The sequence below is a fragment of the Pipistrellus kuhlii genome, unplaced genomic scaffold (assembly GCF_014108245.1).
Source record: "Pipistrellus kuhlii isolate mPipKuh1 unplaced genomic scaffold, mPipKuh1.p scaffold_m20_p_4, whole genome shotgun sequence".
Taxonomy (NCBI): domain Eukaryota; kingdom Metazoa; phylum Chordata; class Mammalia; order Chiroptera; family Vespertilionidae; genus Pipistrellus; species Pipistrellus kuhlii.
In genome coordinates this window covers 38,978,330-39,003,532 of record NW_023425540.1, presented here as the reverse complement: position 1 = coordinate 39,003,532, position 25,203 = coordinate 38,978,330, and the positions used below count along the sequence as shown (strand labels likewise).

Here is a 25,203-nt window from a genome sequence, read left to right as displayed (position 1 = left end):
TATAGGAAAAATAATCAGGCATAAAAACACAAAGCTACTTTAAAATTTTTTAAATTAGGATTTAAGACCTTAGTAAATCCAGGCTGTTTACCCAACTTGCTTATTTCATTACAAAATAACCTTAAAGTCTAAATTTTTGTATTCTACAAAATTAAAAATTATATTGACTATAGAAGGCAACTTTGCTGGAAAATATGTAAACAATCATATTTAAAATGTAATCTGCTTTAAACACACTGTAATAGCAACAAATGTTTTAATAAACTATTAGCATTGACTCACTAAACCAGAAACATTTGATTATCACATTTACTCTAAGACGTATCATTACCCAATAAAAGGAATATATCCCTATAGGGTATATAAGGAATATATCTTAATTCTTTAAAAAGGAACAAAATTATGTCATCACACTACAAATAGTTTCCACCATTTAATAGTGCACTTATTGAAACCCACTTAAAAAATATTTGTCACAATAAAAATGCATCTTTATGTAAATCTGTTGCATCAGAGGTAAATTTTTCTATGTTAAATTCTTAATGATAAGCACAATAATATAAATAGTAATGTTTACAGTAGCCAAAATTAAACTAACTAAACTTTGCTAATCCACTTCACTTAAGTTTAAATGGAAGAATAATTTTTCTTCACTTAAGTTTACATGGAAGAATGATTACAAAGTTCCAGTAAAAAAATATTTTTCCCTAGCTTATATTTTAAAACTTTTTATAAGATTTAGCAAATATTTGTATCTCATATTTTCTTTATTTATGTTCAATAAGCAATGCTTGAAAAGAAAATATTGAGTTGGCTATTATGCATTAATTAAAGAACATGAACTAGAATGAAATCCCACCATACACACTCCCCACCTGAAATCTGAAAATGTTTCAGGATTTACAGGAAACTCTGCTTAATTTGATAAAATGATTAAAATCCTCTGCCTATGGTCAAGGCAGGAAGGCTAAAAGGACTGGTTAGTCATAAGGTGACAGGGAAATCATATAACATTTAATCCCTCTGAAATTAAATCAATGTGTTTAATTCAGTACAAATCTGACATGCAGCTACTACTTTAACCTCCAGAACTAAAGAGATATTTTCAAAAACACACACACACACACAAAAAAAAAACTGAAATCAAGCTGAAGAGAACACTTAACATCACCCAAAAAATAAGAATAAAGATGGCTTTGTTTCTATATGTCTCCCCTGCTAGCAGGCAAGACAGACACAGCCACTTAAACAGACTGAGTGAGATGTGCATTGTCACCCAGAGGGCAAATGCTTTGCAAGATCCCAGCTGAGCTAAATGAATGCCCTGTAAACATGTTTGCTTAAGCATAAGCCCCATTTTTCTTTGAAAATGTAATGGTCTGCAATTGTGTTTCTCAAGAATTGCAACTGCCCTTTAAGTATTTTTCAAAAGGAAAATAAAAATGAACAAAAAAGTGGTTCACCTACTACAACTACAACTCCCATCCCACCCAGATTTGAAATTTCTTGAAGCTCAGTGGATTTAAATTGGCTCCTTAGTAAGGCAGTCTTCAAGATTATTCAGTCTTCAGACCTGGAGTAGATTTTTTTTTCTTATTGATTTTTTACAGAGAGGAAGAGAGAGGGATAGAGAGTTAGAAACATCGATGAGAGAGAATCGTCGATCAGCTGCCTCTTGCACACCCCCTACTGGGGATGTGCCTGCAACCAACGTACATGCCCTTAACCGGAATCGAACCCAGGACTTTTCAGTCTGCAGGCTGATGCTCTATCCCAGCGTTTTTCAACCGCTGTTCCGCGGCACACTAGTGTGCCGCGAGATGTTGCCTGGTGTGCCGTAGGTGCAGACAAGACAAGAATTTTATAATTTTTCACTATTTTGTTTACTTAATATTTCATAATAAAGTAATTATAAAATACTTTCTTTGTGTTTATTTGATTCCTATTCAAGAGAATTACTTTATATATAGTCAATATAGGCACAGAGTTAAATTTTTTAACATTTTCTAATGGTGGTGTGCCTCGTGATTTTTTTCATGAAACAAGTGTGCCTTTGCCCAAAAAAGGCTGAAAAACACTGCTCTATCCACTGAGCCAAACCGGTTTGGGTTGGAGTAGATTTTTATTATCTTCCAATAACTCTTTGAATCTCAGTGTTTGCCTAGGTAAAAACAAAAAACACGACAAATCTCTAAGAGCTGAAGTAAGATTCGAACTAGATGAGATAATGGAGGATGACACCAAGCCGGGCACACAGAATAGACTTACTAAATGCAAATTCCCTTCTTTCTTAAATACCTTCACCTGGAATGAAAGGTATGCGCTTTATCCATAAATGGAGCTGTCTTAGAAAGAACTACCAACATCACACAAAGGAACACCACTTAAACTCATTTTAATCAGATCACTATAACTACCGCTAAGATAAAGAGAGCCTTTTTACCTCCCAACAACCTACCAAAGTGAAATCTTGGACACTATGGAAATGATGGAGCACTGTAAATATTCCTTCAACCAAGTACATTTGCAAAGAGAAAAACACCTTCCTTTTTTCTTCTTGCCTGGATACAGTTTAAGATGAAGTGGTTAAAAAAAATGTTTTTCTTTTGTCAATCAATGTACTTTGAAGTATTATTTGGGTCAATCAAATCAATGGGTGTTTTCTTTTTATAGGTCACTTAAAAACACAATTAATTAGAATTTTAAAATTATTTGAAGGAGTAGAATTTTAAACTGGCAAGAAAGATTAGAGGCATTTCATAGCAAAAATTATATCCACTATATAGTAACTGTCAATGACATTACCATATGTCACTCCAATGTGAATGATTAGAATGTCTCTGACTGAAGCAAAAATGTTATTATAGGTTTGCACATCTGCTAACCTAACTGGTTTATCAGAATGTGCACTTCTCACCCACTTGTTCTTAGCTTCTCAGATACAGTATTTATTACAGGAACTGGTAATCTTTAAAGCTTGTGAAATTATCTTTCACATCCTCTCCAAAGCAAAAAAACTCACCCTGTCCATTATAACCTTAGAAACAAATGTCATTATTAGAAAGCAAACTTGGAAATCATCTTAGCCAAACCCTTTATTTTTACATATTAAGAAAAAGATTTCATTAACAGAAGAAAAAAAAATAGAAGAAAAAAAACACACATTAAGAGATTTGCCTAAAGAAGTCACATAGAAACCTAGGATAGGAAACTCACTTTGCCTCCCTAAATAACCATGTCAAGCCCTAACCTTCAACTTTGTTTATGGGGTTGATACAGATGCTTATGTGGGCAGCTCCAGAAGCATGCTGGGAAAAGCAGACCTTGAGATGGTCCCTGCTCAGTGCCTCACATCCACCCTCCAACTCCCCAGTTTCACAAGGTCCAGCAGTCTAGGTGTGTGAGATGAAGTGAGCACATCAGCAACACAAATTAATGAGAATGAACCAACTGTATAAACTGTAGATTAAAGGTAGGAAGTTTTTCTTATTTCTTATCATCACGGTTTCATCTTAATTCTTCAAACACACCCAGACAGGCATTGTTGAAGAAGAGCATCAACCAATCTGCTCAAGTAACCAAAGCCACAGAAGCATGCCTAAGGGAAGACAAAGTGGGACAGACTTCCAAATCCAAAGCCTAATCCATTTAGAAGGCTTGTTCTCGTCATCACAGTTTTTCTACCAACACCAGAGGTTCTCATTTCCAACCTCTGGGAGATGTATGAAATGACTGAGAAGTACTCATACTTTGTTTGATAAACAGAGAACATTTTTTCATAAGATAACCTCTTTAGGACTACCATTAGAAAGTGTAAAAAAAAGTCAATATCTGGAGGTTACGTTTCTTTAGCAAAGTGTGGTGTAAAGAAAACCGTCCTGACTATGGATGTTCAGCTATGTCCCAGGTAGAGAAATGTTGGTTTTCATAGAATATTATCTAACAGACCACCATACCCAACCCCAGCTCACATAAATAAATGTGCTATCAGCTGATATTAGGGTAAATACAAAGAGAAAACATAATTTGGAATTAAATTAATTGTATATCTTCAGAGTAATTTAATGTCTCTTATTTTACTTTAGACATAACAACACTTTTAAAAACCTGTTAGTTGGAGCTTGTGGGGCCTTGAAACACATAACTTTAAGTAAAATCTCACCAATAGAGAAAAAAAAATGCATACTGGAGGGGGGGGGGATCTGTTTTCTCAAAACCTTTCTCCTCCCCACAATTTATATTCTGGAATGAATGACCTGAAATTTAAATGTCTGGTATCCATATCTACAAAAATTAGACATCAGCTTTTCAAATGCCTCTCTACTTGCCCTTAAAACCAAAAGACATATTTTTAAATTTTCAGGTTTATAAGTGTTATAGTAAGTTTCATTACTTAAGTCTGTTCATAGTTTATAGTGAAGCCAAAGTGAAAAAAAATCAAACTTCTGATCCACCTGGTTTGAGCTCATCTTAATTTTACACATTGTTTTGAACATCAAGGGGGTAGGTAGGCATTTTTATCCATTATTCCATCTCCAGCACCTCCCACAGCCACCCTTGATGGTTTTCTGTAGATGCCGTTTAATATAACTCGCATAGCAATTTTAGCTACAAAATGCTTTTATGCAACAGCAAAGACAATCAGCCTCTTTTCCTCTAAGGTGGAGATCTAGAAGCGAAGTGAGAACATTTGGGAGCATAAAATTAGTCTGCTTAACTTTAATAACCAAATGGTGATTGGAAAAAAGAAAAAAAAAAGACAAATTTCGCATTTTCAGGAATGGGGTGCAAGAGTCACTAAGTCTAGAGGGCCTTCTTCCTCCCTGCGTAGTACGCAGCAAAACTAACCAAATCATGGTCCAGAATAAAAAGGTAACATTCGTTTTCAAAGCACTCATTTAAAAGTACAGTGAAGAGGTGCTTTTTTAAACACCCACACGTTTAAACATAGCAGGAGTGTGGTACCGATGTGAATCCCGAGGGAATGAAATACACATTTACCTTCATAATTAGACCCCGTGGGTCAAATGTGAGCGAGGCAAACGGGCATAAACCACCAAGACAGACTGAAAATAGACAACACAAAGTGCCTGTCTGTCCCGGGAGCCCGGCTTGCTCTCTGCACGGCCAGCGGCCAAACATCTGCGGGCACAGAGAAGCCTCGCACCAGCGGGGTAAGGGAGAGACGCCTAACTTTCCCACATAAGTTAGTTCCGTCTTGCCGATCTAAACCCAACAGGTGTCAACACCTTTGCCACCACGCTAAATCCTCCCGAAAGCAATGGGTGGTTAGTAACTGAAGCTGACAAGTCCCGACCGCTGGACCGGGTCAAACCGAGTCCCTGTTCCCACGGATGACACGGAGGTGGGGAGGAGGAGGGATGGAGACGGGGAGGGAGGCGCGTGGATGGAGATTCCGCGCCGCTAACGCAGCGGGGGAAGCTCGGGCATGGACCCGGGGCTCGGTGGAGCCCTGGACCTCTGGGGTGAGGAGGGTCTGGGGGTGCAGGAAGGCTGGGGCGGAGGGCGCGCGGTGGTACCTGCTTGTCCAGCGCGTCCCGGGCGCCGCCCGGCCCGGCCCCGGCCCGGGGCGGCGCGGGCGCCCGCTCGCAGCTGCAGCCCTCCAGGAGGTACATGCCCGCCGGGCGGCCGCTCTGCTCGCCCTCGAAGTAGAAGAGCACATTCTGGTACAGGGCGAACCACTTCTCGTGCCAGCGGCTCGCCTCGGCCGCCTTCTTGCTCAGGAAGCCGCGCTTGGTGCCCTCCTTGCGGGCCAGGAGGGCCAGGTACAGGGCGTGCCCCTCGTTGTAGCGCACGCTTTTCTGCATGGCGAGGGCGGGGGGCGGGGGGCTCACCGCTGCCTCGCAGCCATCCCCCGGCCGGCTGCCCGCGGGGCCCGCTCGCTGGAGTCCGGGTTGGCAAAGGGCGCCCCCTCTCCAGGCGCTGCGCGCAGGGCACCCGGCCGGCCTCCGGGGCGCGGCGCCGCGCGGGTCCGAGGGGCGCGGGGCTGCTGCCGGCACCTTCTCCGCCGCCGCTGCTGCCGCCCTGCCGGCCGGCCCGGCCCCGGAGCCCCCGACGTCCGCCGGGAGCGCGGCCCCGGAGCGCGCCCGGCCGCCCGCGGCTTCGCCCAAAGTTGCGGGAGCCGCGGCGGATCCGGAGGACTGTCCTCGGGCAACTCGCTCCGGGAGACAGAAGGTAAAGCGTCACGTGGGAGATCAGCTGTAATCGGCTTGGAGACCGATTTAAAGGGCAAAGTCGCGCGGCGGCGGCGGGGACAGCGGCGTGCAGCCCGCTCACCCGCGCGCAGCCCGGGCCGCTGTGTCTGCTCCTGCGCCAACGGGGCGCGATGGGGCTCAGCGGGGCGGGTGGCGGGAGGTGCGGGCGCCTGGCCACAGCGCACACCCGTTCCCACGCGCGCCCGCACACACTCAGACACACATATATACTCACGTACACACAAATGCACACTCCAACACTGCGCAGTCACAACACAAATGCTCACATTGCACAATTATACACACATCGTTCACACACAATACATACACACAAAAACAGACACAAAAATACAGACAATACTTACACAGAAAAGTATGCACTCACATATACACACACCCACAATGTGCACTCCTACACACAAAAACACAAACCCATATACAAATACACCCACGGGCACACACTGACATGCTCACCCAAATGCACATTTACACTCACAAGCCATACACACACTCAGCCTCACACAAGTGCACAACAGACACATGCACACATTTACACTCAACATACTCGTACACAACACAAACTACACACAAAAACACACCCGTACACAAAGCATTTTTACTCACACAGTCATAAACACACACTTATACAGGCAGACACACACTCAAATACACAAACACAATAAACATGAACGCACATACACACGTGAACATACAAACACATTCGCTCAAAAATATGCACACATACTCATACACAAGAACTCACAAACATACAGATACATATTCATGGGGATTCATACACTTTCCCAAACCCACTCACACAGAAAACATGTTCTGCTGCATCCATGCACTCACACTTATCCATGAATGTGTTTCCATGGCAGGGGGTGGAGCCACAGAGAGGCTTTGCATAATGGCAATCTTGACTTTTCCCGGCATACCTGCTCTACTATATACTTAAAACAAGAATGGAGTGCAACCCTCCTGTTCCAGGAAGGTACCAGATGGCTCTGGAAGGGAGAAAAAATAATTTTCCTTTTACCCTTCTCTGTTCTTCTGGCTTGTCTAAAAATTAAATAGACATGAGACAGATTAACAGGAGAAAATAACCAAGTTTATTACACATTTACATATGGGGGTCCCATACAAATGTGAGACTCAGGAACTCTGTCAGTTACGGTTTGTATGCTATTCTGAGCTAAGGAGAAGGGATGAGGGTTGTGGTTTGGAACTTCAAAGGTGAGGAAAACGGTGCACAGGGAGATGAAGCGTTATGTTTAGCAAACAGTGTATGGGCCCATTTTGAAATTATGGGACACAGGAAAGACTTTGATCAAATGGGCCTTGCTGCACGAGTTCATATTAAACTATAATGATCTATGACCAGGATTTCTCAGGATGAAGGTAAAGGAAGCTAGAAGTTCAGCATGGAGTTTTTAACCATAAAAATATACCCAAACAAGGGAGGCTGGCTGCCCCTGGCGGTGACTAGCCCCAGAAGCCATGCTGTCCTACGTTTGCTCACGCTTAACACCCTGGCTAGGACTGGAATTCATTTGATTAACAAATCTTGCAGATACATCCAGGAAATGAAGACCTTCTGCTATAAACTGCAAGTGAAAGGGAAATAATGTGCCCAGCAGCTGAGGTAGGAAGCTTCGGAAAGCCCCAGGGAACAACAGTACTTGGTTCTGCTATATACATTTTTTTCACTCCCCTTAGTCACTTATAAAAATGGTTGGCCATAGAGTGCTTATTGTGAAAAATAATAATAATAAAAAATCCTTTTGTGGGCCATGAATCTGTGACAATGCACATGTCTTGTACCACTAGTTGCATGTTCACAAATTGGTAGCCCAGGGGTTCTGCCTGTTTTGTAAGTGCTGGGTTTGCATGCTATTTTAACTCTGCCTCACTGAGCAGTTGAGTGTTTTATCCATTAAAAAAAAAAAAAAAAAAAAACACTAATAGGCCTTCTACTATTAAAAACAATTTAATAGGGAAATTGCCATTTGAAAGTAGCATGAGAACAGTGATTATCTCCCTTTACACATTTTAAATGTGTGAGTGACAGTGCTGTGCTAATTTGAGTTTCACCCAGCTGGGTCGTTCTTTAAAGGAGACACAAGAGTAGAAACAATAAGTAAATGTGGACGATTCTTGATGCAGAGGAGATGGCAGGTGCCTCAGGAGACCTTTATTTCTCTCTCTGTGGTCATATTCCAGCCCTGAGAACCACAAGCCAGTTGACACCTGCTTAGCTGATGAGCTCCAGTTTTGAGAGGAAACCATTAAGGGTGTGAATTCATACAAAAACAATTTGCAATGAGTGTTCAAACCTTCTAATCACTTGTTTTTTCAGATGTGAAACATTCTTTTCCCCAATAAGCAATATCTATGGTGTGGAAGCTAATCTCAGTGCTGATTCATCCTTTCTGTCTACTCAAATGTCCTTTTGATTTGAACCACAAAAAAATTATGCTTCTCAACTTCTTATCTATCATCACTTCCTACCATGTAAGTGGTTATGGCTGTCATATGACCCCTAACAGTGACAGAAGGTCAATGGTTTCCTTTGCAATTTGGCCAGTAATCACTGTGGGCTTTAATTCTGGAAATTTACTGCAAGAACTGTTTATTAATCACCTGTTATGTCCTCAACACAGTATTTAGGTGATGGGCGACATACAGAAAAGACTGCTCCTGGTGTGCTCCGTCTGTCAGGAATAGGATTTCATGTGTAGGCACTGCTTCTCACCAGACCAGCCGTTCTCCAAGGCCAGGCTGTCTCCCTCACCCCTGCAGCACCCAATAGGAGAATGTGTATGCAGTAGGCACACAAATGATGCATAGCTATTTTCTAAATCAATATCCAGTGAATTGTGGAAGAGAGCGTACAAATTTGCAAATATTAGATCACTCCACACACGATGGTACGAGATGAAAACAATGAGAAATCCTGAACAATCTCCAGAAGCTGTAAAAGGGAATGTCTGATGGGCATCTGGGGGCCTTCAGCCTCCTTTGTTCATATAGAAACTGCATCCCTGGAATGGTGCCACCTTGAAGCACAAAGGGCCCGGAGGTTATGTAAATGAGGATGCTTTCCCCCCAGCTGATCAAACAGGTTGGTAAAAGGGACTCTGTTCCAAGGGGTGGGAACAAGCTCTTCTGTGGAGCATTGTTTTCCCCTCTTGTGGTTCATGGACTCGTTCCCAAGAGGGTCAGTTTAAGTTGATTTTTTTTTTTTTAGGGCAATAAAGCATTTCTCACCAATAACAGCGAAAATCCTCTTTGTCTTATTCTAGGCAAGAGATAAAAATGTTAGCAATTAACTTCCATATCTGGAAACCCTAATTACTACTTGTAGAGGGAGACTGTATCCAGATAATTTAACCAAAAAAAAAAAAAAAAAAAAAAAAAGGAAGGGAGGGAGGAAGAGAGAAAAGGAAGGAAGGAGGTGGTGGAGGGAGAAGAGGGAGGGAAGGAGGGAGGGAGGGGAAATTTTACTTGAATTGTCCAGGCTATTAGGGGTGGGAGGAGCTGATTCCACAAGTGTAGAACCGAATCCACAGTTTTTCAAATCATACCTGAGCAGCTGGCCCAGGAGAGGGCCCTCAGGCAAAATACTATCCAGAGGTTCGGAGGAGAAGGAAGCTGGCTGAAGAGAGTGGCGAAGCAAGGAGACAGGGCAGGGCTTGGAGTGAGGTATCCAGGAAGCTTAGTAAAGAAAGTGTTCCAAGGAAGAGGGAGTGACTTTGTGAAGGTCACACAACAGGGTACATGCTCTTGAATCCATATCATGACCTGCCCAACTTGGCATACGCTGAGGCGATCTGGCTGCTCGGGCAAGGAGCCCCTTTGTCCTGCTGACAAGCACCAAATGCCCCAGCACATTTCCCTGGGACTCCGTGCCTTCACACCGATTCCGCCTCTCCTTGTGCCGTGGGAGCAGATGCAGATGGTGGGGGGACAAGCTGCCTGCTCTTGCATAGACTGAGTTTTGAAAGTTATGAAACCTTAGGAGTAAAAGTGGAAAAGGAGCCAGGGAGACTTTGGAGCGATTTGAAAACGATACCAATTTTATTTCTCCCAGAAGTTGGGAGAGGCGGATGCCCCGTTGGGGTGGAAAGTGGACCTTCTTGAAAACTCCTGGAGCAGGTGCTTCAGTGCAGACATGTAAAGCCAATGCTCTCTCATGGGCCTGGGAGACAACTGGGAAGGGACCTGAATGTAGGCATTCGGTGTCAGGAACTCAGTATTCTCCGGTAATGCCTGTTACTGAGTGCATGTCTCTTTACTTGGATGTGGATGACAACCAAGTGGCCTCTGGACAATCAGCAGTCATCCTGTAACCAGAGGAGAGCCAGCCGGAGGGTGAGGTCGATGCTGCAGAAAACAGAACAGAAAGACATGTTTCAAAAAGGGTGGGTGGGTGGGGAGGGGGTGATGACAAGTTGCACCTTCGGGTGAAGCCAGCACTGAAGTCTGCATTCTCCACTGAGGTTTTTGTCATGTGCATGTAATGAGGTTGGAGTGACACGTGAGGACAAATATTAGTACAGCAAGAGATAAGCAAAAATCAAGTGACGGTGCAGGCAGCCTCAGAGAAAACTGCCTGATTCTCGTGCAGCAGAAAAAGATGCACCATAAGTAGCCCAGGCCTTTATGATGCTTCTCTGTAGAAAACTTCAGGTTGCAGTTTTTTGTGTGCTTGTCTAATCCTTTCCTCAGAGTGTAAGTTTGTCCAGGACCGTGGTCAGCAAACTGCGGCTCACGAGCCACATGCGGCTCTTTGGCCCCTTGAGTGTGGCTCTTCCACAAAATACCACAGCCTGGGCGAGTCTATTTTGAAAAAGTGGCATTAGAAGAAGTTTACGTTTTTTTAAAAAATGGCTCTCAAAAGAAATTTTAATGGTTGTACTGTTGATATTTGGCTCTGTTGACTAATGAGTTTGCCGACCACTGGCCCAGGACAAGACCTCAGCGGCAAGCAGCCTGGACACCCCTGACTCAGCACAACTGTTCTCAGGTCTCAGGGGTATGTGGCTCAGTAGTGGAAGGGGCATCTGGGCATCGAGAGCTCAGTCAGACCTGCTGTCGTGGACAGCCTGGGGGACCACCCCGGGCCTTCTCCAAGAATGTGTCCTTCCTGCTCCATCCCATGGAATTCGGTGCAGCTCACACCCCAGATCAGGCTCAGGGGAGACCACCTTCCCTCTTTTCTGCTCTCTCAGACTAATAACACACCTGGGCTGACCATATTTACAGAAATAGAAATCAGGGCATTCGGGCCAAGAAACTGAAGTTTCCCAGCAGGAAAAACAAGGTAGAATGTGTGAAGTAGGGAATCGTCTTGGTCACGTGGAGGGCTATACTCACCACTCAATCGCTCCTCTAAATGCCGTTGGGCCACTTCAGAGGGAGGAACTCCAAGAAGGAAGCACGCACTCCGAGAAGGAATCCCAGGCCTGGACTCGGCTCAGACTTGCAACGTGGTAGGACTTGCCCAGATGGTGCCAATCCCTGCGGCGCAGCACCCTGGCTTTCAGGAAGGGGTCTCTGATGTTCTGTCGGGCTTTTCATACTGCAAGCCCCACCTTATCCTGCAAAATGAGAGGCATCCTGCCTCAGAGGCGAAAATCTACTGTGCAGACCTCTGCAACCCACAGAGGAGGTATCCTCTCCGTGGGGTGAGAAATTACCAGAAGAGAATCAGGCTTCAGTGGAAAAGTAGGGACCCCAGATTGTAATGTAAGACCCTGGGGCGGGAGGGACACGCACACTTGATTTCACACAGAGAAAACCGATTCTAGTGTTTGAGGGGGGAAGAGCCATGAGGAGAAGGGAATGGTGAGGAGCAGAGGGAGCCCTCAGCACCCTGGAAGTGGGGCTCCCAAGCTGGTCCCTTCCTCATTCGTTTGAACCATACACGCTGAGGTTCCCACTGCGCAAATCATACTGCTCAAATGAGTCACTTACTCCTGCTGGCACTTTCCTGCTGACTCAGTTTTTATCTGAAAGAGCCCTGGAGCCTGTCATAAGAAATTATAGTGAAAAAGGCAAACACATATAGCACTTACTGGGTGCCAGGTGCTGGACCATGCTGGGCCATAAGTTAACCCATTTCATCCCTACCACAGCCTGTGCCTCCTCACTATCTTACCATGAAGAAACGAAGGCACAGAGAGGTTGGGTAACTTGTCTGAGGTCACGCAGCTTGCAAGTCATAAAGAATTTGAACCTAAGAAGACTGGCTCTGGAGTCCAGGCTTCTAAGCATTAAATGGGACTTGTCCACATTTCTAAAACAGACATTTTATCTCCTGTTCCCAGACTAGTCAAATAAGGCTTAGCTAATACTTCTTTCTCTTCAGGAATTAAAGCAGAATAAGAATTTATTAAAGGGGCCCAAAGAAGTCTGGTGAGAGAATGAGCTTTTGAAATTTAGGACAGGGGGCAATAGCAGGGGACCTCCCAGGACTGCTGGCATCACCAGCATCATCTACAGCGCCACTCTGCCCCTGGAAGCTCAGAGTCTCTTCACTCAGCACTCTCACCAGCTGCTTCCTCATGATTTCCCCTCAAACTGAAGTCATAGGCTGCTACCTCTAATTGGCAAAGCCTAGGTCACAGGCCAATGCGGCTGGGGAAGTGGGCAGTTGAGGTCGATTTCCCACTTGGGGAAGGAAGAACTCATAACCTGGGCGCTCCTGCATGTGCTGCACACAGAATATCACATCAGCAGTCTTCACGATCGCCCCAAGCTGGAAACAACCCAGATGCCCATCAACATCAGAACAGCTCCATCAATTGAGATGTAGTCATGCAATGGGATAACACATAGCAATGAAAGGAACGAGATACGCTGCAGGAAAGATTCTAGATAAATCTCCCAAACATTATGTTGAGAAAAATAGCCCAACGCTGCAGAGGATGTGGTATATGGTTCCATTTATACAAAACTAACATGCAGGCAAAAGCAATGTATGGTGATGAAAATCAGAACAGTGGTAACCTCTGGAGATAGGCAACTGCTCAGGATCCTAGAGCTTCCTTGAATGGGTAATGATAATATGCTTAGCCCAGGAGACTAGGTGCACCACGCATGTTAGGGATAACTAATAATGCCTTTTCGTTCTTGTTTTTAATTCTTTTTAAAAAAAAACACATATTTTATTGACTTTTTACAGAGAGGAAGAGAAAGGGATAGAGAGCTAGAAACATCAATGAGAGAGAAACATCAATCAGCTGCCTCTTTCACACCCCCTACCAGGGATATGCCTGCAACCAAGGTACATGCCCTTGACCAGAATCGAACCTGGGATCCCTCAGTCCGCAGACCGACACTCTATCCACTGAGCCAAGCCGGTCTCGGCTTGTTTTTAATTATATAGCACTTTGGAAAGTTCCCTAGGAATCACAGTCTCAGAACATGAAGATGAGGAGCCTGACCTCAGACTGGGAGAGAAGGAGCTTTGCTAAGAAAAGTTCAAGGGAGAGGAAAGGTGGCCTGTTTACCCCTCTCCCGTGGGCTCCAGGCCCTACATGGAGCGTTACAGTCAATCGGACCCTGCCTACCATCTCTCAGAATTTAGGTAGCAATTCAATTGACCAAATGCCATTAGCATTTTTAGGGTTTGGCTAACTTTAGGTTTTGATTTTTACCGAGCCTCGCTGTGGCCCATCCACAGCAGCACAAAAATTAAACAGCTCTTCCAGCAGAGGAGAAATGTCACCACTAACACCGTTTTTTCCCCAATGATCGGTGGACATAATCCTATTGTAAGCAGAGGCTGGAGCACAAGTAATTTGAACGGAAGAAGACAAGCCCAGGTGAGACTCCTCCCTAAGGATCTGGGAATGAAATGCAAGGTAGAGAGGCTCCCCAATAAATGTCACTGAGCAAGGAAGGCAAAGCACCACGGGGCCTCCCGGAGCTCTGGAGACAGCGCACCTGAGGCGGCAGTGTTTTCTGTGAGTGCTGGGGGTGGGAGGATAGTGTTAGGCACAATATCAAGCTCCAGCTCTAAAGTCAAACACATCATGGTTTAAATCCTGGCTCTGCCACTTATCAAAGTAAGACTATGGGCAACTCTATGAGCTGGCACCTCAGAATCCACTGCAAATATGTCCATGGATATCCTAATAGGCATGTAGGGATGATGATGATGATGATGATGATGATGATGATGACGACGACGACGACACTGACATCATAGGTTTGTTGCAAGGATGGATGTATATAAATCTTGAGCACAGTGCTGGGGGCATAGTATGTATTCATTAGTTAGCTATTATTATTTTACTCACGTAGCAATTCTACCCTACTTTCCTAAGACCACAATCACTGGTCTTAGCCAAAATGCCAAGAAATCAGCAGAAGTCTCAATTATCTAACAGCCTCCTTCCCTTGATCAGTCTTTAGCCATTGCTACCCTCATCTATATATATAAAAGCCAAGCGACCAGAATGACTAGAACAACAGGTTGCTATGACATGCACTGTGGCCCCTCCTACCAGCCGGCCCAGCCCCAAATCAGGCCCCCACCCCACCCTGATTTGGGGCAGGACTGGCCTGCCAACCTCCTACATTTTCTTCTCTCGGCCAGCCCAGCCCCGTAGGCCCCAATCAGGGCAAGCCAGGCAGACCCCACCTATGCATGAATTCATGCACAGGCCTCTAGTTATTTTATAATAGACAATAAAGCATTTCCTGTTTGATAAAGTCACTAGATTGCCATGCTGGGGACAAGCTCAATTTCCTGGGAGAACCACCTGGCATTGCCCTGCGCTATACTTTAGACCCAGGAATATTGCCTGGAAGTTGGCACAGGAGTATTTTCATTTTCTCCTGCAGAATTCAATACTCACACTTCATTTAAATAATAGTTCTGCTCTCCTTTAGTGCTGGAATCAAATGTGAAAATTGGGATTGGAATGCACATTCATTTTATAAAATTGTGGTCTCTATGTCTAAGACTTGACCCAGTTCATAAATTCTGTGATGCTTCTATTAACAAGGCAATGTGAATCAGAGAGATTAAAAAGGAAACCTCAGCAACCCACAGGCCTAGACTGGAAAAGGAATAACTTCAGAGGACTCAAGCCTGAGAGTTGTTACACTGCGTGGCATATACATTTTCATTGGCTTTTGTGTGCATGCATCGTGTGAAGCTGTCAGTGAGTTTATTTACATGACTCTTTGGGTGTATAATAGCTGATATCTACTGCTGTGATCATTATTCATGACAGAATTCTTCCTGTTGGTAAGTGTAGCAGATTTTCACTCAGAGTACATCTACATGTGTGCTATTTTCTCAGCTACAATCTGGCAAGCACTATTGTTGGGGAGCACATGGGACTTGGTTGGAAAGTTTGTGAGGAGGACATTCTGAGAAAAGGAAAGTGTGTGGAAGGCCGCCTGCCCTGTGTGTAGGAATTCTGACTTAGGGGAGACTTGGGGGAGTGTCAAAGGCGGTGCCCCTGATCATTCCCTGACCTTTCCAAACAGGCTCTGCACGTGCAGATCCCAGGTGCTTACTGGAATCCCTATGCTTAATCTTTTGGGTGCCCTTGCCTTGAGAACAATGCAAACGTGTGTGTCCTCCCAAGATTACTCACCCTACCGGTTTTATCTAAAGATAAACGCTGCAATAAAAGGCTAATGAGGCAGGCAATCGAGGCCTCTTGGTCCCTTGAGCCAGGTAACCCCTCTCTTTCGTAGTAAAACTGTGTCGGAATAATCTGTTCATCGTCATTCGGGAGCTGCTGGTCAGCCCCAGCACACTACAATTGAGAAAGAGAACAAAACAGCTGGATTATAGATTGCTCTTGTGGGAAGCAAAACATCCTGGGGTACTTTAAACCTTTTTTTTTTTTTTTTTTTTTTTTTTTTTAATAGCATCTGAGGAAAATTGAGAAATTACCCCAACTCTGGTGACATCTCCACCCCCAATTCTGATGCTGCTGTTTTTGGAATTAAAGAGCTGAATTTCAGCTCATGATCCCTTGATGTTATTTCCTGTGCTGTTCCTGTAGTTTGTCAAATTTCTGTGAGGATAAACTTGAGAGATAACAGGGACTTTTAAAATATATTCAGTTGTCTTAATGGTGAGGAATGTGATTCCCTCCCCACCACCCTTTTTTTAAAAATATTTTTTATTGATTTTTTTACAGAGAGGAAGGGAGAGGGATAGAGAGTTAGAAACATCAATGAGAAACATCGACCAGCTGCCTCCTGCACACCCCCTACTGGGGATGTGGCCTGCCTGCAACCAAGGTATATGCCCTTGACCAGAATCGAATCTGGGACCTTTCAGTCTGCAGGCCGATGCGATGGTCTATCCACTGAGCCAAACCAGTTAGGGCTGGAATATGATTTTTAAGAATAAAAATAGTGAAATTACTTTGAATCCAGATGTGGAACAAACTATACTTTGCAGGGTCTCACAGGGTGGACTTCAGTGTGATTGGAAAAGGAGTTTTGCTGTTAGATTAGCACAGTTTAACAAATGTTGAGAAGTAGGGGAATTTTAGATTTCCATTCATTGAGATTCTCTTGGAATTCGATTACTAGTTTTACTGTATGGCATAGTAACATTATTCCTTGAGCATTTTCCATCCTATAAATTGTTGCAATGGTCAAGAAAAAGAAGAAGAAAAAAAACTTGTTTTTGGAAGTCCTTCACCACAGACACTTCTCTGGTTAACTTTGACCTGTTCTCACAGGAAGCAGCAAGGCCTCTCCCGAGCCACATCCACCGTCAGTGGCATGGTGGTCAGATCACCCTCCGGAGCCTGGCCCACGGAGGCCTGCATCACTGGAAGCCCCCATTAGAGCAACTGCTGGGCCCTAGTAGGCAGTGGAATAATACAATAGCTCGTCCCTGCATTTTTAGCAGGCTTCCATTAGAAACACCAAAATGTGCCAGATGTCATCTTGCAGGAGACATTTAGGGAGTCATCTAGGCCATGGTTCTCAAAACACTGGCTTATGACAAGTGAAATGAGAAAAATAAGGTCAATGTAGTAAGTTTATTAAAATGTAAAGGCCTTCTCTTCATCCTGAAAATTGTGCTCTTCCTATTTTAGGAATTAAAATAGCCTTTTTAATTCAAATGATGGTAACTGTACATAACAGTTTGTTTTTAATATCTTGAGCAAAATAATTGACAACTCAAATTGTCTTTTACTCTCCAACCTCCATTAAATAAGGAAATAAATCTTTGGATCCACTGACCGGTTCCTTTTACGAACTACTCTGTACCCAAGTAAGTTAGCTGTGCTGACTTCTCCACCGTGTTTAAGAAGCTTGCATGTATAGGAGCCATGTTCCACTCCTCTTTGATGGTGCTTCGACTTCCTTTGGTACTTTGCATGCGGAAGATGATCAGTAAATGTTTGCGGTGTTGACTAAGAAGCAACTTCTATTCAAACCTCCTGAGGAAACAGAAGGCAGCCTTTATGTCATGGAAACAGAGTATTCTGAGATTTGGTTATTACAGAGAAATAGAGTGGAAAGGGATGTAGATTGACAGGTATGGTGGATTCCTGCCACCGTCCCTTTCCCATGAACCTCCTAAGTTTTGGGCTCTTAATGGTGAGGAATGTGATTATTTTTTTCCTCACCTAAAAACGTTAACTATAACATGTGCTTTGCTTCTTCATAGACTTGATAGTGAGATAGAAGTGCTTTCAGTGGGCCACTCTTTGTCTGCCAAGCACTCTATTTTTGACCCACCCTGACTCCTCTCTGTCTCCCATCATGCTTCAGGGGGAGCCAAGCACAGTGCCCCCACTTCCTACCTACGAGACTGGGTCCCACAGGGCTGTGGGGCCAACAAGGACTTTCTCCTTTGTGTAGCAGAAGCCTCTATGCAGTTGGAGCTTTAGGGAACCAACCAAGCAGAGAGAAGACAGATTGTTAACATTTATTAAGTCCTCACTACGCACCGGGCACTGTTCCAAGCACTTCCACACGAGAACGCTGGGAGGAAGGCACTGTTATGGTCATCCTCCTTTGTCAGCGGGTGAGACTGAGGCACAGCTAAGGAACGGTAAGAGCTAAGAGTGACCCCTGGTTGTCTGGGAGGAACCCACAGGTAGTCACTGCATCATACCTGCCTTGCAAGGTGAAGGGACAGGAGGCAACAAGCCCTACCAGATCCTCCCCAAATCCACTCTCATCCTCTCTGCTCCTCAGGCCAATGATCCCCTGTTGGTTGAGCAAGTTGTTTTCCTCAGGTCAGTGCTCAGGGACACAGAAGGTCAAAGCTTCCAGGAGTATGAGGAGCGTGTGCTCCATTATCTCAGGAAAGTGAGAAAACTGAGGTCTCGGGACTTACACAAATGAGCCATGGGCTTCTAACATCTCCACAGCCGCCTGCCCCACTGCTTCTTCTCTCAAAGCTCTGACATCTATACCGAACAAGCCTGACCCTCCTGCGCTCAGGGCATCCTTATCCTCGGTCTGCCTGAATTCTATCATCCACCCAGATTCTTCTCTCTCTGAAGCTTGTGCAGATCCCTGCAGCCCACAGCACCCTCCCCTCTGGATCACCCTAGCAGTGTCTCTAACAGCCAGCTGCACTCAGAGGCTGTCTCCTGGGGGCTTTAGTGATGGCATTTCACTCCAGTCTCTATTCCTCTCATATACCAAATCCTTGAGGCTCATCTTGACCAAGTTTCTTGAAGGGTGGGTTTTCTCTTTGTTTGTCTTTTGCTCCGGCTCTGGGCCCAGTGATGCTCAGGCCTTCCAGCCTCATTCAGGAGAGGGGGAAATCCAGGCACTGGGCAGCCTGTGACAGACAAGCTGCCGTTTGGGAACTTGCTATTTCCTCTCCTGCACAACCTAGATGTGTCACTGTAAATCTTCATTGAACGAACAGCCCTACCATTATCAAAGTTACATCAACTCCTTTCCTTTATAATACAGATGTCAAGAACCGCATGAAAAAAAGCAAGAAAGAAAAGGTATTGTCAGGAAACCTGATGGCCATTAGGAAACATAAAAAATGGGAAGGAGTGTCCAGAATCCAAAACGTTGGATGAAATTCTGCATTAGGCCATGTAAGTAAATGAATAAACATCCGGTCTTTCCCAGTCAGAAGGAAAAAGCTCCATTTTTCAGGGTCATCTATAAGTCAGGCATCCTACTGAGTGCATTAAACCTCATAACAAAGTAAGGATTGTTCCATTTTACAGATGGGGTTGGGGAGGGGGCGACACCATAGAAGGTGGGTGACTAGCCCAGGATAACACAAGTAGGGACTGACAGAGGGCACATGGCCAATTAGCAGGGACTCAGAACGCTATGTCATACCCATTTTTAAACAGTACAGCAAGCAAGTCATATCATCAATAGTTTGTATAGGTTTACTCCATTATGCCTCTCTTGAACTTGTCTTAATGCAAATCACAGCAAATATTTTTTTTATTGATAAAAGTTTCAATTATTCCACAATAGAAACAACTTATTTTTCTAATTATGAGAGTAGATGTTGAGCATACTTTATCACAATTTTTAAAAATCACCAAAAAAATACATGCTCACTATAAAAGCAAACAAATATAGTGCCACAAATATAATAAGCAGAACAAAAATCACTAATAATCCTCTTATAACTGGTAATAACTGATTAATAATAAAGGGCTTTCTTTTCTTAGTTTTAATTTATATATTTTTCAATTACAGTTTACATTCAGTATATTTTGTATTAGTTTCAGGTGTATAATATAGTGATTAGACAATCATATACTTTATAAACTGCTCCCATTTGATATTTCCAGTACCCGCCTGGCACCATGCATAATTATTACAATATTATTGACTATATTCCCTATGCTGTACATTACATCCCTGTGACTATTCAGTAACTACCAGTTTGTACTTTTTAATCCCGTCAGTTTTTTCACCCAGTCTCCTGACCCCCTCCCATATGATAATCATCATTCCAATCTCTGCATCTACGTTTGTTTTAATTTTGTTTGCTGGTTTATATTGTTCTGTAGATTCCACATACAAATGAAATCATAGGGTATTTGTTTTTCTCTGACTTATTTCACTGAGCATAGTATCTCCTAGGGTCCATCCATGCCTTCACAAACAGTAAGGATTCATTTTTTTTAATAGCCAAGTAATGTGTAAATGTACAACTTTTTTATTCACTCATATATTGATGGACACTTGGATTGCTTTCGTATTTTGACTATTATAAATAATGCTGCAATGAACATTGGGGTGAATATATTCTTTAGAATTAGTGTTTTGGTTTTTGTTTTTGTTTTTGGTTTGTTTTTTATAAATAACCAGAAGTGGAATCCCTGGGTCATAAGAGATTTCCATTTTTATTTTTTATTTTTTGAGGATGCCGCACTCTCTTTTCCATAGTGGCTGCACTAATCTGCATTCCCACCAACAGTGCACGAGGGTTCAAAAGCGTATTTGTGATTTTTTAAAATGGGAAAATAACTTTGTTTAGGGCATGGGCAAGCATCCAATCGCAGAACTTCTGTAATTGCTTTTTGGTGCCAATGGCCTTGGTGAATACAAAGCCTGCTCAGAAATGGGCACTCCAACTATGATGAAAAGAATTTCATTTGGCGTCCACTTCATTTTTGGTGATCCTCCAAATCCTTTTGGGAATTGGCGGCATATGTTAGCTACACGGACGGAGAGAAAGTAAGGGAGGCCATTCATAGGAGAAGAGCCAGAGACGGGCACGCTTGCCAGAGGCAGGGGGCTGCATGTTTGGCCTCTGACATTCACCTGTTTACATACGTTCAAATAAAGATTTTCCTTAAGACAAAGCAGGGGCCATGGTTACAAGGTATGTTTGGCAACAGGGCTCCGATTGGGGTTGAAGCCCAGGTAGGAAATGCCCAAAGAATGAACTCAGTTACATCACTGGCTAGTGTGGGGCCTGGCTGGAGACACAGTTTTTTTATTCCACATCAACTGTGCAAGAAGGAAGGCATCCAAAGAAAGGGAAAGTTCTGAGTGTTGTTTTTTTCCTCCGTGGACCTACTTAAAAGAAAGTCAGCTACATCAACACACAGATAAAAATCTTCACCACCATTGAGTAGGAAGGCCAAGAGCACTTATGTGTGTGCTCCTGAGATTGCTACAGCCCAGCACAGTCAACACGGCGTGCCAGACAAGGACATGGAGTGATCCAGGTGTGACAGCCTTGAGCTCCTCTGACAGTGGGTGCTGGGGTTAGGCTGAGCCCCGGGTGCTGAGCCTGCTTCCAATCCTTCTGATGGAAAGCACTTACTAGGAAGTTTCTGAAGGCAGGTTAATGGGCATGCAGCAATTTTCGCTCTTGTTTTTGTTAATATACCGGTAAGTAGTTGGTGTGGGAATTTTTTAAAGTTTTATTTTGCTTCTTAAAACTAACACTACTAGCCAAAACCGGTTTGGCTCAGTAGACAGAGAATTGGCCTGCGGACTCAAGGGTCCTGGGTTCGATTCCGGTCAAGGGCATGTACCTTTGTTGCGGGCACATCCCCAGTGGGGGGTGTGCAGGAAGCAGCTGATCGATGTTTCTCTCTCATTGATGTTTCTAACTCTCTATCCCTCTCTATTCCTCTCTGTAAAAAGTCAATAAAATATATTTATTTTTTTTTAAACTAACACTACTTGAGGCCAGACATTTTTCTAAGAGTTTCATATACATTACCCATTCAATTTCCAGAGTAACCCAATGCTCTAGGCGCTATTAATAAGCCATTTTACCCATGAAGAATTAAGGTGCAGAGAAATTAAGTAACTTGCACAAAACCACACAACACAGAAATGACTGTCCTTTTGAGTCAGGATGCAAATCCAGATGTTCTGACCCAGGAGTCTATGCTCTTAATCTCTGTGTTCCTCTGACCCTCTGACAGAATTACACGTGGTGGGGCCATCTTCCCACCGGTGTAATGATGGGATGAATCTGAATTACTTTAATACATTTTTTTAAATGTCAGGAACTCCAGAAAGGGAACATGAATATGTATTAATAAAAACCAATGCCGTTATAGGAAACTGCAAGTGGGGTGATCAAGTTGTCAGTCTGTAAGCTGGTCCCATCCATCCTGCGTGGAGAGCCACTTCTTTTTTATTTACTGTTCCTGGGTCCCAGTTACTTAACTAGCTCTCTCCAACTCTGTCCCTCCAAATACACTTGACAATTTGTAATCACACATTATCACATTATCACAAATATAAAATAGCATTTTACTGTGAAAAAAATACATCTAAATTGAAACGTCTGGACATTTCTCACATTATTCCTTATGATTTACTCTTTGCAACGATGGAATTTAGGAGCAAAATCTCTGCCAAATCAGCCTGGCCCTCTCTTTCCCCTTGCTTCACTTCCTATCGTTTCTAAGGACTATTCTGCAAAACGGCCCCTCCCTTTAGTTAAGCTGAAGTTGGCTCCCTACTCCGTCTCTTCTCCCCCTTGGTCACACAAGTTATTCAACCCTTGGCTTAAGCACACCACTGTTTTAACCAAGTTCTCTCCTCCCTACTTTTCCCCCCCGAGTCCAACATTCTGGGGTTGCCTTCCCTGCTTTGTTCTCTCCTATTCCAGGGTGATTCACTCATTCGCAGTCACTCCATTCCCCCTTCACCTTTTTCTTCCCTGTCCCATTTCCATAGAAAACCCCTCCCACAGAGGGTCTTCATCCTCTCTATAAGCCGGCCAGACCTTTCTCTCCCGTGTTTGCTGCTGTGTTCTCTGAGCCTAGAGCAGCACCTGTCGCCCGGTGACAATCCGTAGTCTTCTGTTCCACTAACGAAAGGACCAAAGGAAACTAGAGCCATGACCACTCCGTTAAATCAAAAGTGGCCGTGATACAACTGTCCCAAGCAAGAAGAAAGCCATAATGTTTTTCACTTCTTAAACCTTTCTTATTTAATTATCAGCATCTTTGACCTAATAATTAAAAAGTAATGCTCATTGTCTCTATCTCGGTAGCTCAATTGGTTAGGGTGTTATCCCACTACTCCAAGATTGTGGGGTTGATCCTGGTCAGGGCACATATAAGAATCAACCAATAAATGCCTAAATAAGTGGAACAATAAATCGATGTCTCCCTCTCTCTCAGATAAATAAATATAAATTTAAAAAATAATGCTTATTGAAGAATATTTTGAAACTATGTCAGCCATTTATTATAAAGGGAAACATATAGAAGGAATTCGTGCCATTTGTCCTTCCATTGCCCCTGATGGGATTATCATGAGTAGTTCTCTACACCTGCATCTAGTTAACTTTGTTTTTCTTTGATAATCAGCATTCAACAATTTTTTTTAAAGCTTTTTCCTTATTCAATTGCATTGCTTTTCGGGCTACTTAAGAATAGCAATAGTCTGATCTTAACCATTGCAATGTACAGAATTTTAGTTGTTTCCTGGGCGAAATGGGTTTTATTTATTAACTTACAAACCTCAGTGCCCCTCCTTAACCTTGTTTCCATGGGGAAATACATTTCAGGTAATCAGCTGGTACACAGACTGTTAGAAACCAAGCTAACTGTTCCCCATTGGCTGTCTGGAACACCAAGGGCCTGTGATTTTTTGTCACATAATATGCAGCAACAAAGCAGTGAAATGTGCTTTTCACTTTCATGTGATCACCTTCTCCCAAGCACAGATGCTTCAAGGTTTTTGTGAGCTGATGGAAGAATGGAAATGCTCCAACAACAAAAAATCACAGTAAGTCAACAAGGTGAAATAACCATTAAACTCCTTAAGAGCTCAGCGTGTCAGTACATCAAAGAAATTTTACAGAACAATATGCAGAAACATTTTTTTAAAGCTTTTCTGATTCAAGGCATAAATCTAAGAAAGAATGCAAAGAACTCGGTGATGCCAAATAGCAACAAAATTTGGCCTACAGGCAGTCTAACTATAAAACAGAGGATATAAAAACTGGAGGAAAACTGCAAATACAGTCAATTACTATCCAATTTATACTAGGCAAACTGAAATTGGATAAAACAAATTAAAAGTACAAATTCATTTTAATTACTATAAATGTGGACCATTCAAGAAAAAACTATATTAGTTTAACAGCAATTTAACTGTTCTTAGTGGACTTTTTCAAAATAGCTACCAGGATTGATTTAAATAATTGTACAAATTTTGTAGATTTCTCTCTTATTTACAAAGTGAAAATAAGTACAGGGTAGCACATACAATAAAAAGGAAGACCACGTATCAAAGCAACATTTTTTAGCAAAAGTGAAATATATGTAAAATGGAGATAAAAAAGAAAGTAGTATTAAAAGAGTGGAAATATTTATGTTTCAGAAGCCTGAAATTAAAGTAACATTCCTATAAAATGTCCAGAAGTCACAGTCAGCTATGACAACAACAAAAAAAGAGACTTAGAAAAGTTAAAGAATGATCCTATTTCTGAGACCTTTTCTAGGATACACAAACATAGACATAAGAAAATGATTAAAAATAGCAAAACATGGTGTGCGAAATAGAAAAGTGGAATAAAAACAAGGAACATCTGGAAATAATGGATGATAACAGAATGCCCAAATGGAGGCTGTTCAACGAAGTTATGAAACGACCGAACTTACGCTGAGCATTGAGATGCCTTCTTGCCTAAATCCACGATTTACCCTGTGGTGGCTGCTTCTGCCCATAACTGTGATGGAGTGGAGGGCTATCCTTGCTTCAGAGTGACAGCCAGAATACTTCTTGAGGCTAAGCCACGAGGTCCCAGGCACACATTCATGTGGCAACCGTGTGCTACATGCTGCCGAACCAGCTCCGACTCCTGGCGACCCTGTGACTGGGTCTCAGCTCCTGTAGACTCATACCTCTGGCTTCTTATGTTATGCGTGGTCTTCCTCTTTTCCTGCTGCCTTGCTTTCTTCAGCATCGTTGTCTTCTCCAAAGAACGCTGGCTTCTCATGACCTTCCTGAAGCAGGACAGCTTCAGTTTAGTCATGTTTGCCTCCAGCGATATTGCAGCGTT

General features: G+C 43.3%; 1 protein-coding gene across 4 annotated transcripts in view; it reads right to left on the bottom strand.

Moving 5' to 3' along the window:
- Window positions 1–6,037, bottom strand: part of RASGRF2 (Ras protein specific guanine nucleotide releasing factor 2) — a 180,983-nt gene extending 174,946 nt beyond the window's left edge. For 2 of the 4 annotated variants that reach the window (XM_045571672.1, XM_036409182.2), the window contains exon 1: window positions 5,541–6,037. In XM_045571672.1, the coding sequence (XP_045427628.1) occupies window positions 5,541–5,828 (288 nt within the window). In that variant the 5' untranslated portion in view covers window positions 5,829–6,037. The remainder of the gene's footprint in view (window positions 1–5,540) is intronic. The other 2 variants (XM_045571673.1, XM_036409184.2) reach the window with 2 other exon arrangements.
- Window positions 6,038–25,203: the final 19,166 nt, after the last annotated feature.